Here is a 15,063-nt window from a genome sequence, read left to right as displayed (position 1 = left end):
CTGAACAACTGGATTCTATGCTACAAAACTGTTTCAAACACGAGGACTGGGAGATGTTGTCTCTGAGAATAGTCAACGAGTTCCCAGATACAGCCACTGGATGTATCTGTAAGTGCACGGATGATGTTGCTATATGGACATATCCCAACAAGGAAAGTTCGAGCAAGCACTACAAGCACGCAAAGCTGCCTTTAGCTCCGGTGACCTGGAAGACAACCCTCAGAAAGAGCATGCGGGAATTCAGGGACGGACTGGAAGAGCAGGGTGACAGTGGCGACGCGCGGAGGAGCGTGTGACTGCATAGAGAGCCCCTCTAACTCCCTCCCTGGTGAGCTGAAGAACCATTTTCATCTCGGTTTTAGCCCCTCAGCCAGCTGGAGTTAGCCTCTCCTGAAGTAAACATCCCAGAGGTTAATATGCAGGTATGCATAGGGCCTTCGAGCAGGTCCGTTCAGGCTGCAGGCCCCGATGGCAATCCAGGCTGCTGTTGTTACCGTGGGCATTGTTGCAGATGTCCACCGTTGTGCCTGCATTCCAAGATAGCATGTGTGAATGGACTGGAGACCCCAGTCACCCTCACTTCAATTGTCATTAAATGCTCTGAGAGGTTGGCGAGGGACTTCATCTGTTCAATGCTGCCCGCCACACTGTGGCACTCATCACAATTTCCATTTAATCAAAACAGATCTACCGGCAGTGGTGGGAAAAGGACTCAAAGTTTTGACTTAAGCAAAAGTATCAATACTCCCGGGCGGCTGGCATAGCCGTCTGGGCACCTTGGCTGGTAAACCAGTGTGGCAGTGTGCGTCAGCCTACCTACCTACCTATCTCTCTATAAAAATAAATAAAATAAAGGCGAAAGCCACAAAAAGATCTTTAAAACAAAAGTATCAATATAGAACTACTCCGTTACATGTAAAAGACCAGAATTCAAAATGTACTCGAGTAATAGTACGTATTGGCACCAAAATGTACTTAAAGTAACAAAATGGCAAATGTTTCATTTAAGTAAAAGTATCAATACTACAACATAAAAATACTCTGTTACAAGTAAAAGTTTCAACATTTACTTGAGTAAAAGTACTAAAGGCTTCAAAATGTACTTTTCAAATGCATAAAAATCTTTTGAAAATAGCAGATCGACAAGCTTATAGAAATACCTCAAAATTGTACTTAAGTAAAAGTACTTAGTTTACTTTCCACCACTGTTCGTCTGTTCAATGCTGCCTGCCATGCCGGACCCATTACAATGTCCATTGAATCAAAACAGATCTACCAGCGACGATTCAAAGCCATGCATGGTTCTTCACAGCTATTTGTCACCCGGAGGAGAGTATAACTGTTGTGTACGAGTGTACCCTTTGTGGCTTGGCTACGGCTCGGCATTCAACACAGGTTCGTCACTAGGTGGTGAGAATGGGCAGCATCACATCAGATCACTGAATCACTGAACCGTGTCGCAATGTCATATAAACTCACATTACACTTTGTTGGCTGTGAAACTATTTGCTGCTGATGTGGTGTCTCTGTCTCACTTGCAGAAGTGTCTGAGGTATCTCTGTCTTAATTCTTAGAGCATACTTTAAGCTTACATTATGCTTACTATATATTTGATACTTTGTTCATATTCTTCATATAGATTTTATGTTTTAAATATTCTTATTGATAATTGGTAATTCTTAAGAAACTATGACAAAAAAAATCCACCTGTTCTTTTAACACCTGAAACTCTGATCTGTGATGCGGAAAATGAAGCTGAAGTTGGAGATGTAGAGCCGTTTGTTGAATTGTGCTAATCAAGAGGTAAAGCAGAATCAAACACCCACAATATTATACGAGGAGCTTACAGCATGAGCACTTACCAAAGACTGCCAACAAAAGTGGTTCATTAGTATAAGGCAGGCTCGCCGTAACTTTTAACGAGTTGCAGTATTCCCTCTGCAACAACTGTACCGACTTTGTGCCTGCAGTGCTTGGCAGCAAACACCTGGCGGCTGTTCCAGCTTGGCAGCCAACTGATTAGCTGGTGTTAGTTAGCCAAAAAAGCACTCTATGAACATTCTCAGACCAATGGGTGACCATAAATGAACACATAAATGAATTCAGCTTTCTAATAACGTGCTACTGTATGTGCTCTTTAATAATAATAATGCAAGGACTTGTCTAGACAGTTTGTCTTATAATAATTATGCAAAATGCTAATGCACAATATGGACACACTCGAGCCAACTGGAATCACTGCAATCTCTGCACGACGACGACGGCGCTGTGATCCACAGAAGCATCTCCAGTGCACGTGTCGCGTGACGGGGGTGCGTTGCATACTGACCAGTGCACGTGTTGCGTGACGGGGGTGCGTTGAATACTGACCAGTGCACATGTTGCGTGACGGGGGTGCGTTGCATACTGACCAGTGCACGTGTTGCGTGACGGGGGTGCGTTGCATACTGACCAGTGCACGTGTTGTGTGACGGGGGTGCGTTGCATACTGACCAGTGCACGTGTCGCGTGACGGGGGTGCGTTGCATACTGACCAGTGCATGTGTCGCGTGACGGGGGTGCGTTGCATACTGACAAGTGCATGTGTTGCGTGACGGGGGTGCGTTGCATACTGACCAGTGCACGTGTCGCGTGACGGGGGTGCATTGCATACTGACCAGTGCATGTGTTGCGTGACGGGGGTGCGTTGCATACTGACCAGTGGCATTAGTTGGACATTTGTTGTACACAGTTTCTCCAGCTGAAGCCTTCTTCCACGTCATCAACAGCAGGTACTCGTCCTTGCAGATCTCATGAGGTGCTGCACGGGGGAGATGACAAACACAGAGGGAATGCTCAGCGAGAGGCAAATACAACTAGCCATGTGGGGTCCACAGAGGGACCCCCAGGAGTCCCAGGGGCGTTCCCAGCAAATGATCACAGTGGTGGAAAAGTATTCCATTAGGCCTACAAGTAAAAAAGTCCGGAATTCAAAATGTACTTGAGTAAAAGTACAAAAGTATAGACATCAAAATGTACTTAAAGCTCCAAAAGTAAAAGTACTCATTCATTTTAAGTTTTCAAAATGTATAAAAAAAACTTAAGTTAAGTTAATGTTGTATTATGACAACATTAACTTAACTTAAGTTGCTGATGTCTGAGGTGGGTGGGTCTTCCAGTACCTTTATGATGCTCAGTGACATCATAGACATAGAAGGTAGGTTAGTTTCCCTGCCCACATCCCTGTTTTTTTCTACAGGCAGGTGTTTGGGTGAATTTCACCTGTGTTTAGTGATAGTGTGATAGAGAAAGATCCCATACAACTACCGGTACAATGGATCTTTCTTTTTTTTTGTACTGGACCAGGACCACTCACATGTCCCAGGAATGGGTGGACCAAAGGAGAAGTTCATTTATTTATTTATTGAGGAATATGTTTGAAAATACACACGTTTTTTTCACGCAGGTCCGTCTGAAAACTGTCCAGTGACAACGTTCGGCGGTGAAAGAAATAGTGCGATTAAAATGCGTTAATTATTTTAGTGCATACATTTTTCTGTAGTTAATTAATCGTAATTAATCGCAATTAGTCCCGGCCCTAACGTGAACACATTCTCGGAAACACACAAAGCACGAACATGAGCACACAGAGAAAATACTAGAAACTGAAAACACGTTGACTCAAGATTGAAATCAATGTTCTGTTGCGGCAGCCGCCAATCTCATTCCCAGTACTTACACAGCCCAGTGTTCTGTGTCAGTGTCACTGCCACTGCCTCAATACAGTATATCTCATTCCCTCTTCATCTTCCTCCTGTCCTCTTCATTCATCTGTCCCCCCGTCCCCCCAACCCCACCTCACTTTCATAACCCTGATGAAAAACACAGAGCGTGCCATGCAGCTCTCTAAAGATATTCTGCAGGGGTCAGACAAGTGCAACGCGGTGGGATGGAGAGAGAGGCTCTTTGTCATCTAAACATAATGCTCCTCTGGAAAGCCATGTGGACAGATCCTTGTCTCATGTAGCAGAGGGATGGGAGCAATTCAAAAGCACGGGCAGTGATAGAGGTCCGGCTGCAATGTCCTGGACATGCACAAGCGCGTGCGTGCACACACACACACATGCACGCACTAGGGCTGGGGCGGTATGGGATTTTTATTACCGCGGTTATTGCCGGCCCCCATACCGCCGGTATGGCGGTTATTACCGCCCACCCCCCCCCCCCCCCCCCCCCCAAAAAAACCAAAAAGGGAGTTGAGCTGACAAAAATCCGTTCCGTACCGGACCAATCAGCGTGAGCTAAGGGCGGGATATGTGCGAAACCGGATGTGAAGCTATATAGACACGTCAATATGATTGGTTGTGTTTGCACGCCCACACGGTGATAGACAAACGGTCCCATCCAATCATCTACCAAGTATCTTGAAAAAAAGGAACAGCCCCGTCATCGAATTTGCTTCCGCGATCCCAGGTCCCAATAAGCTGTGAAACAAATTTGTGTAGCAAGCATCTTGGATCTGGCAGCGTCAGGTTAGGGAATAATAAGAGGGCTAATAAAAGTTACAGGTATGGTGTGTGCGATATTAATTGTGAGATTACCATAATGACGGTAATCATTAAAGGACCACTTTTGAACCTATCTTCATATAATAGGTCCTCACTAATAGTCATGATAAAATGGCACGTTTCTTTCTACTCGGTCTGTGTCACATAGGAGGCCTAATCTAATTGAATACCCCTGCCATAAAGCATTACACTTGTTTACAAGAGGGTCCACTATTTTCAATTCATCATATCATTTTGTACACGATGCACTTCTATAAAGCCAAAAACAGGAAATCATCATAAAGGAGGTAAAAAGGGGGAAAACGTATACAGTGAGGGGGGAAAGGGGTGGGTGGAGTCAAGGGATTTACATCTTAATGACAGTTGGTAGGGTGTTCCACATTTTTGTGGCATAGGAGTGAAATGAATTTAGGTGGACCCTCTTGTAAACAAGTGTCCACTCACAGTTAACAGTCTTTGTATTGAGTTGTGCTTGAAATGTAGTGTAATTCTGCAAACTGTTAATAAATATTTTAATCAATCAATCAATCAATCAATCCTTGTTTGTGCCGAATCTGGGTTGCACATGGTTTTTTGAACTCCCTCTGGTGTTGTTGTATTGCTGGCATGATTAGACTGACTGAGCGTCACTATTTATTATGATACACTTTTCTTTTTTTTTTCTTTTTTTTTTAACCGCGGTAATGAACCCGATACCGCGGTATGCGTTACATACCGGCGGTATGGCGGTATTGCGGTTATTGCACCCAGCCCTAGCACGCACACGAGAGAGAGAGCCGAGACACACTAAGCATATTCACCAAACATAGCCATACACACTCACAAGCACACTCATACGTGTACATGCGCACACTCTCAAACACACAGTCAGAGACATCCTTATTAAACCATTCAGTTTGCTGCAGTAGCTGACACACTGACAAATCGCACAAAGCAGGGCTTTGAACAATCCCCCTTTGCCAGGGTACGCACACGCACGCACGCACACACACACACACACACACACACACACACACACACACACACACACACACACACACACAAGTGTGGAATGAAGCAAGCAAGAGAAGAGACATAATACTTTGAGAGAAAAGTAATAAGGTTTGAGAATGTTAGTGAGAAGCGCAAACAAAGGTACTGCAGTGGACAGAGTATAGGTCTACTCTTGTCTAGTAAATAATCAAGTCAGTACAAATGACGAAGTACACAACTGTGAGCTCTCCCAGTAGCCAATTTTAATATAGGAGGATTTTTGAAATTGGGCCTAAAGTGGTTAATTCATCATAATATAAAGTTTTGGTACCAAAGAGTCCATTCCTTTTAATGTATTGGAGTCAACAGTACACCATTTATATTTAATCTAGCTGGGTGAAAGTCATCAGCTTGCAAAAAAGTTAAAACAAAAACGAATACTGTTAAAAGAAATTGCCTACAGGGTTTAGGTACTCGAGACACACGAGAACTATGGAGGAACAAGCTGTATTAGTGTGCTACGAGGCGTCAAAAAAACAGCTCCAGTAGGAGTTTTGTGCTAAAAATGTTTTTTTTTGCAGATCTTGGTTCTATAGGGTCCAAACTATGAGAAAATGATGGGGTTCAAATTTTCCCGACTCCCACCCCGTTTCTGGGGGGGGGTCATCTATTTGGGACCTCCCAGAACAGTATGCCAGCCAGTTAATGTCCGATTTTCATAATATTAGAATTGTTTAGTATGTTTTAAAACATTCTGAGTTGATTTCTTAAACTTTTAAAGTGGTCAAAATAATCTTTTTTGACTTTTGGTAGGGGTGTTTCCTCACCTGGGACCTCCCGGACTGACCCCTGGGCCTATCCCAGTTCTCATTACATTCCTTGCTCTGCTCCTGCTCCAGAATATTGTCAAATTAGATCATAAATGAAGCATAAAAGTATTTGTAGCTGGGCTCTGATATAAAAAGATAGTAGTAGCCAATACCAGGGGTCTTCCACAGGGGGCCCATGACCCCTAGGGGGTCCTCAGAGTTACTATACAGGGGCCCACCAAATCATTGTGGGATAGGAGCTTTTTTCTTTTTTTACATTAAACCACTTGAACCATAGCATCCCTTTTCCAAGGAGAACTTTAGCCAACAATAGCTGATCTACATGGTTGTAGTTTGAGCTTGTAGATCAGCTATTTTCAAAGTAAGGTGCCTCAGACCCAAGTGTAGCAAATATTGCTGCTAAATAAAGATCAGCCAAGATCAGCCAGGCTGCTGCTGTCTTTCTCTTTTCTCTTTGTCTTTCTGTTGTCGCCGTCGGTCAGGTGACTGGGAGGGCTACTTGTCATCCTTAGAGGAACTCATCAAGTATTTCTTTGCTCGTGATCTCCTTAAATATGCTCGACTGATGCCAGTCTATCTTGCCCAAATGAACGCTCTTGAACAGGATGACCCATAAACACGGAACGCACTGAAGTCAGGTGAATTTGTGGTGGCAAAGTCAGAGATACCGTTCACTCATCTCTTCACAGATCAAGCCCTTGAGCAGGAAATCAAGAAGCTAAAGGGACATGGTGGGATGGTTGGACTCAGTAGAGATGAAGCAGCTCTGGACCGACTACTACGACTAGTCACTACCACACCTCATCTTTCTGGTCTAGTGAATCAATACCTCAACAGCTTCCCAAAAGCTTCCAGGTCTTCAAGGAAAGAACATTATCAGCTCTCAGGAGAGATTGCATTGAGGTCAAGAGAAAATGCTCTCAAGCAATGTAAATTGATTGAGTTGCACTGTGGAGGCAATCTGTTCAAAGAGAACACACCATTGAAGAGTCTGGTTTCATCAGCGCTTGTGTCAGATGGGGCAAAAAATGTCATTCTTCCTGGGCCTACACAATTTTCCTGGGCCTACACAATTTATCTGGTGCTGACTGGGTAGGGAAATTTGTTGGAATCTCCAAGAAGACATGGGTCAATGCCTACTTGAGGCTTGATGATGATGATCCTGCCATTAACTGCTTCAAGGACCTTGGAATGGGTTCCATTCCTCCTGAGCTTGTTAACGGCAAGCTTCCATCACCATTGGAGTCATTGGAGCATTTTGCATGCCGTGTTTACAGTCCAAAAGGTCCAACAACCTTGCCATTACTAGATGGGAACTATTTCGGTCAAAGAACTTGGAGGGTGAGATGCTACCTCCAACTTGTGCTACACTGCTACCACATATCCTCTGTGCCAACTACATCACAATGCGGGATAAGTCATTCATACCTGACAAATTGCCCTGAGCTTCCACCAATCGAACAAAATGGATGGAATTCAGATAGTGGAGGGTATGTTCCAGTCAGGTGTCTTGCCCTCCCTGCTCCAAAGGCAGTACTTGAGCTCATCACATGTGGTTGCAAAGCAGGTTGCAAGGGACGGTGCAGCTGCTCAAACAATAACCTGCCTTGCACTCCTCTCTGCAAATGCTATGGTGGAGACTGTGTCAACACTATCAGGGAGGACAAGATCAAGATGATGATGACGAAGATGAATTGATCCTGCAAATAATGTATTGTAGGCATAATTGTGACAAAATCCAGCAAAAAGGCCCTCAACTCTACTTTTCCATTTTTCAGATTTTTACAGATTATTAAAGTACAGAATGTAAGCTTTCATATGATGTATCATTCAATGAAATTGGACAATAATTGAAGGAGATATAACCATTTTAAAATGATTGGGGCCTTTCACCCAAAGCTGAGAAAAGTCTGTTTCAATATTCACAACATCACCTTAGAGCTGGACAGAAGTGGGTGTGACAATGGGAGGGACAAGGGACAATAGGACGTTTTAGCTGTCAACAGTGCAACACTAGAAACACTGACATGTTTAAGCCAGTAGAACAAACAATGCAATTTGTGTGTCACAATTGACCATGGGCTCTTTAACCCTCTAAGACCCAGCGATGCTTTTTAGCAACAATTTTATTTTATTCAATTTCTAAATTGTTATTATTTTTTTCTGTTCTTTTTTCACCTAAACGTCATCAGTGATGTTCATTGCAATGCCATTTCAATGCCATTGGTCATGATATTTGCATATAAATACCCCCCACAGAGGCTGAAATTCACACAAATTAAAAATGTCTGGACTCTGTGCAATTTTGAACATTTTTTAACCTAAGACTTTTGACCTTTACCCTAATAAAAGTAGGTACAATAATTGTAATATATGTTTTTTTGTGATCATTAGAATGTCTAGAACATGTTTTATTCATTATTGTGAAAGATATCCCCCAAATGTAAATTATTAATTTATTATATTATTATATAATTATTATAAGTTTTTCATCAAACTTTATTTTTTTTTAACATATTTTTTAGTCTTAGTCCTAGTAGTACAAAGTAGTAGTAAGGTTGAAATCTATTTTTTGCAAGTAGAAATTAATGCGGGTGTTAGAGGGTAGGTGTGTGTGTGTGTGTTGTGTTGTGTTGTAAATGGACATGTTCTGCATGCCCAAAGTGAGAAGTTGCAATACCTTTATTCCCTGCAGTAACATCTGTCAACAATAATGGTAGAATACTAATAAACTATCAAAGTACTTTCAAAGGTACATAAACGCAAGATATTCTAATAATATTCAAAATACTTGCAAATCACATATATGGGTGCTGTGGAAGACCCCTGGTATTAACTACTACTCATTTTTGTAAACTTTTAATGCTTAAATTATTATCTAATTTGACATTGTTCTGGAACAGGAGCAGAGCGAGGAATGTAATGAGTACTGAGATGAGTCCGGGGGGCCCCGGGTGAAGAAAGACCCCAACCAAAAGTCAGAAAAGATTATTCTGGCTACTTTCAAAGTGTAAGAAATCAACTCAGAATATTTAAAAACCTATAAAACAACCCTAATATTATGAAAATCGGACATTAATTGTCTGGCGTACTATTATGGGGGGTCCCAAAATATATGACCCCCCAAATAAGGGGTGGGGGTCGGGAACATTTTAACCCCATCATTTTCTGACAGTTTGGTCCCTATGAAAGCCAAAAAAGCAAAAAAATCACTTTTAGCAAAAAAATCCTACGGAAATACACCTCGTACCACACTATATTGGCTATGTTACAGACAGTGTTGACAGATATTGTGAGAGAAAAAAAGCAACCAGGTCTATGAAAACAATCCCGAAAGAAGCGACTATACTGTAGGTTACATATGAGCCCTTTAATCATATACATCGGCTATTTGAATACAGACAATCTACATTCTACAAGCTCACTAAGACGGATGTCCCTGGATGAATCAGAGAGAGTCCGATAGAGGCCCGATCAACTTAAGTCATATCACTAGTCAGACCTGGCCCAGAATGAGCTTCATTATTTCAACTGGTGAAGACGTCCTGGAAATGACGTAAAGATCATCCCCTTATGGGCTGTGATCTGGCCTAGTCCTGAACGTCACCGGAGTCACCGGAGGACGTCATCATAACGCCATCATGACGACGCCATTTGGCTTGCTGGGTAAGCTTTGATTAGACAATAAATAACATGTATTGGCGGTGGTAAGTTCCCCGACATGATGCAGCAAATGCTGTTATTTTCTGTTTATCTGTTGTAGAGTGTTACAATATATAGTCTTATCAAGAGCTGAGTCAATCCTATATTGATTGCCTGCAGAGCCAGGGGAACGACACTTTCAGCCTTAAATTGCACCGTCAGCGCTGTTTCCGGCTTTAGGTTTATAGGTTTGGCGTTAAAGTTTAGGGTTTAATGTTACAGTGTAATTAGGCTTAAGGGCCATTCACACACACCAAGCACGATAATACCTATGTGGATAATTAAGTTAGCGTCTACACTGAAGAATGATGGAGTTATGTAAACAGTGCATCAAACACACTGCGCAGTCCAACTGTGTCAGAGCCCACATATGGAGGCAGAGAGATCTCTGACACTGTGGTGCTGAAAGACAGGATATAATTGTGGATCATCAGACTAATTATTAGTTGTAAGAAGGTGAGCCTTACAAAATATATGTTCTGATGGGGCAACCTACTAGAGGTGTGTACAGTTGAGCCACAGCTCTCTCTGGTGGACAGACTGACACAAATAGGCTAAGAAAACAGACATTACAACAGTTTTGAACCATCTCTACTGCTTTGTTTTAGGAGGTGGTGGGCAGTGTTGATTTCGTCGACTAAAACCAAGATGAAAAATGTTCGTCGACTACCTTTTTCCACTGACGAAAACTAAATGGACACTAAATGAAAACTAAGCTATGATGACTAAAACTAAGACTAAATATACTGACAATTTCATCAACAAATAATAAACTAGACTAGGAAGGGACTAGTGGACAAGAGATCCACTAAAAGTCATTTTACAATTAGTTGCATTCTGAAAATAGACGCTCTACAACGTGCTGCGACGTGTTGTGAGCTTGTAGATTATGTAGAGCTTGTAGGCTATTTTCAGCAAGTGAAAGTCATTACAACGGCATCAAGGCCCGCCAAAATAAATTTTGTTCGACTAAATCAACTGTAGATTTAGTCGACAAAAAACGTATGATATTTAGTCGACTAAAACTAGACTTAACACAGACATTCCAGGTGACTAAAATGTGACAAACTAAATTAAAACTATTTAAAAGACTATGGCAAACTAAAATCCAAATTTGCTGCCAAAAACAACACTGGTGGTGGTTTGTCTCGCGTAGCCAGAATGATTTTCCACAACCTCCGAATACACCCTGAATGCCAATTCCGGAAGCAGTCATGCATTTGTCATTTCCGTTCATGAAAATATCCTAATATTCTTTTGATGTTCATTTATGATAAGCAGCAAGCTATATTCTTCAATTAAATTCAAGCGAGTGCAATACGTTACGGAAGCAGTGGAGGGGAGGCGTGGCGGAACATCCAGCATTTGTTAATGTTTAGTTCCCACCCGCCCGCCCACATACTCACTGGGGTTATTTTAACCACTTTCAATCTGGCATCTCTATTTTGGGCATCTCATTATACCAAACATTCATCAAAAAGAAAAAGAAAAACAAAGAAACGAGAAGAGTTAAAATACAAGATCAACATGCTCACAACGGGTCACGATGCGACATGTTGCGAGCTTGTAAATGAGCTATTTTACCTACTGTATAGGATATGTGAAAATAATTATGGTTAACTTAAATTCCTCAAAGGAGCACTGTGCACTCACTCACCAGGACACTTGTTCTCGTTGCAGGCACGGACCTCCTCTCCTGAGCCGTCACAGGGGTAGCTCTGGACCCCCGCGCCCTCGCACATCCTGAAACGGCTCTGCCAGCCCTTGTCACACGTCTTGCTGCACAGACTCCAGTGGTTCCAACTCCCCCAGTTCCCCCCACCTAAAAGCAGGGCCGACAAGGACAAGCATTAGAGGAGTTGAGCCTTGTTTACACTTTGTGGTATTATGGTGTTGCGTGCTGAAAATAGACAATCTATAGATAGTTCTATACAAGCTCAAAAGCTTTTTTGTAGGTAGGCTATTTTTGTCACACGTCAGTGACGTCACCATCATATGATGGAGCACAAATTAAACCAGCTGCACTAGTGGTTCTCAAACATTTTCTTTTTTCAAATGTTTTACTTTGGCTTTTCTGCCTTTATAGTATCAAGTGAAAAGAGACAAGAAAGAAGGAGAGAGAGAAGGGTAGAGAAATGCAGCAATGGGCGCCATGAACGGGACTCGAACACGCAACGCGCTGTCAGACCACTTGGCCAGCAGGCGCCCCCTCAAACACTTTCATGTCAAAGAACCCCAAATAGATCATATTTGGCCAGGCCAGACCCCCTCAGGGACCCCACTTTATGAAGTGGTGAATTAAACATTCGTTTAGCATCAAGTTTGTGCTCATGAACTTTATTTTTTACACTTTTTTTACTGTATAAACTCTATTCACATGAGGAGTCTGTTGTGACCAGTGCTGTAAAGTAACTATAAGTACATTTAATTTAAGTACAGTTTTGAGTTGAGGTATTTTTACTTTACTGGAATATTTACCATTTAGGCCTACACTACTTTTACTTCTTCTACTCAACTTCACTAAATCTGTATGTTTTACTAATCTTTGACACACTAGCGCGCGCAAACACGCAAACGTGTGCGTGCGCACACAGTCACACACACACAAACTACACACACACCTGCGTCCGATTACTAATCAAGACCACCGGCCGGTTTGTAAGCCGTGAATGTGGGCAGCGTGAAATGCACCGCAAGCTTGTCCTAATAATGTCAATACTGTTGCATGCATTCACAAATGATTCACAAATGCACAGACCTTGCCGGGGTAAAACATTCTGTTTATTGTAACCTGTGTTAAAGGAATTGTTTGTCACCTGTATCATCTCCTCTTCAGTACAGAAAATCCTCTGTCTGTGTTAAATGGTGAACTGCTGAAACAGAGCAAGGCTAAACCATTCAACTTAAGAATGGGGGTTCCCGGGGGAAGGTACCAAGTACTGTAGAGGAGGAGGGGTGTTTGACAATGTGAATGACTTCTGTTGTCTTTTGATGTTCCGTAGAATTCAAATCCAAAATCGTGTTTGGTTGAAAGTGGAACATCTATATAAGTGATGGTTTGAGGTTTACCATATTTCTGTGTATGTGGTAGGATCCTCTCCTATATAAGGGAGACTGCAGGTACAGAGAGACAGAGACACTGCTGGGGTGGGCAAGATGCTAACAGCCCAGTGAGAGCTACATAAAAGTTGATCTATTGAAGATTCTGACCTTCAATGTACATCATTTTTGTTTTGATTGTATTGCTGTATTGTTGTATTGTTCTTTCTGCTTTGGCAATGTAAACGTATGTTTTCTCATGCCAATAAAGCCCTTTGAATTGAATTGAGAGCTGCCAGGGCTATTTTAAAAATATTTGTCTACTGGAGTATTTGACAACTTGAAATGGAACATTCTGCGAGTAGTATTGGTACTTTAAGCCAATACTTTTGTACTTTTACTCAAGAGTATTCTACATTGCAATATTGATACTTTTACTTAAAGGGACACTTCACCCTTTTTGCAAAAAATATGTTAATGACGTTTAGAAGACCTAAAACACTTTCCTGGGGGTCTTTGTGTGTAACATGTGGTTTTAGATATTTTAGATTTTAGCAGTGAGCACAGTGTCTCTGATGTCATGGACACTGGGCTCATCTTACTTCCTGGACTACATGTTGTCTCAGTAAGACAGCCCTCCCCCTATCCACAAGGAGGAGCAGTGCACCAAAGCATTATGGAAATTGTAGTCCAGGAAGGAAGTGAGCCCAGTGTCCATGACATCAGAGACACTGCATGGGCTCACCATAGACATAAACGTAGACGCCCTTTCCGGCTCTGAGGCGCGTGTCACAATTGGCGGCCTGTGAAGCATCTATCTATTTATATATCTATGGGGCTCACTGCTAAAATCTAAAACCACATATTACACACAAAGACCCCCAGGAAAGTGTTTTAGATCATCTAAACGTCATTAACATATATTATTTTGCAAAAGGGGTGAAGTGTCCCTTTAAGGAGGTGGATGAGAGAGGAGGTCGAGTGGAGAAAGAAAAGAAAAAAAGAAGAAGCGCAAGAAGTGGAACCCAAATCATGTCAAACAAGAGACCCAGGCCCTGACCAGAACAAAACAGCCTCACAGACCTATACGGATCACAATTAAGTCACAAAATGCCTGTGTGAGAAACATGGAAATCATATTGGACCCAAATACAGGGACACTGTTGGGGTTTCGTGAAGGGACACTGTTGGGGTTTCGTGAAGGGACACTGTTGGGGTTTCGTGCGTGCGTGGGGTGTGCACACGCATGCGTGTGTGGCAGTTTGCCACATAGGCTAATACCGTCAAGAGTACTGACTGCTATTCCAGCTATCACAGAGTAAACTTTGCCTGTAGGCCTACTTTTGTTGCCAACATATTCATCCTGCTGCACACAGGTATATTCTGTTATTTCTGTATAACTTTGGTTGCTAATTTATTTACCAATTTGCTGAAATGCCACATACTGTATATTCTATATATTTTATTTTTGTTTTATTGAAATTTATTCTGCAAAATATTGATCCTACTGTACCTCAGTAATCCAGGGAAATGTAAGTCTACATTCTAAAATGTATACTTGTCTTATACTGTATATTATATGCTAGTCTATCATCATTCACTACATCAATGTCTGCGGTTCCTCAGTGCATAACTGTATATACAGCTACAGAAAGGTAAAGTAAGCTTTAGTGGCTCCAGGGGGCAAGTGGCTTAACAACAGCAGTAAATAATGGAACAATAGACTGCAGACAAGACATACATGCACACAGAAACAGCTGTAGTTGGTGTGCATGTCACTGTCACCGATGTTATTGTCACTTTGTTGTCACTATATAGCCATTAGAGGAAGTAACAAGAAAGCCAGAAGAAAGAGGGGGCACCGTGTCACATTTATTCTACAGAAAATCACGGACCCATTTTGTGTAATAAAAAAGCCTTTTATATGGCTGAGAATAAAATATCTCATGTATCTGTTAGTGTCAACTCTATAG

General features: G+C 42.0%; 1 protein-coding gene across 1 annotated transcript in view; it reads right to left on the bottom strand.

The window, feature by feature from the left end:
- adgrb2 (adhesion G protein-coupled receptor B2) overlaps nt 1-15,063 on the bottom strand; it is a 347,282-nt gene that overhangs the window by 153,714 nt on the left and 178,505 nt on the right. The window contains 2 exon segments of the mRNA XM_083768103.1: nt 2,699-2,800; nt 11,709-11,873. Coding sequence (XP_083624229.1) covers nt 2,699-2,800; nt 11,709-11,873 — 267 coding nt within the window.

This window comes from Protomyctophum parallelum, assembly GCF_964188405.1.
Source record: "Protomyctophum parallelum genome assembly, chromosome: 1".
Taxonomy (NCBI): Eukaryota; Metazoa; Chordata; class Actinopteri; order Myctophiformes; family Myctophidae; genus Protomyctophum; species Protomyctophum parallelum.
Note: the sequence above shows the minus strand (reverse complement) of the source record. Positions and strands in the feature narration are given on the sequence as shown.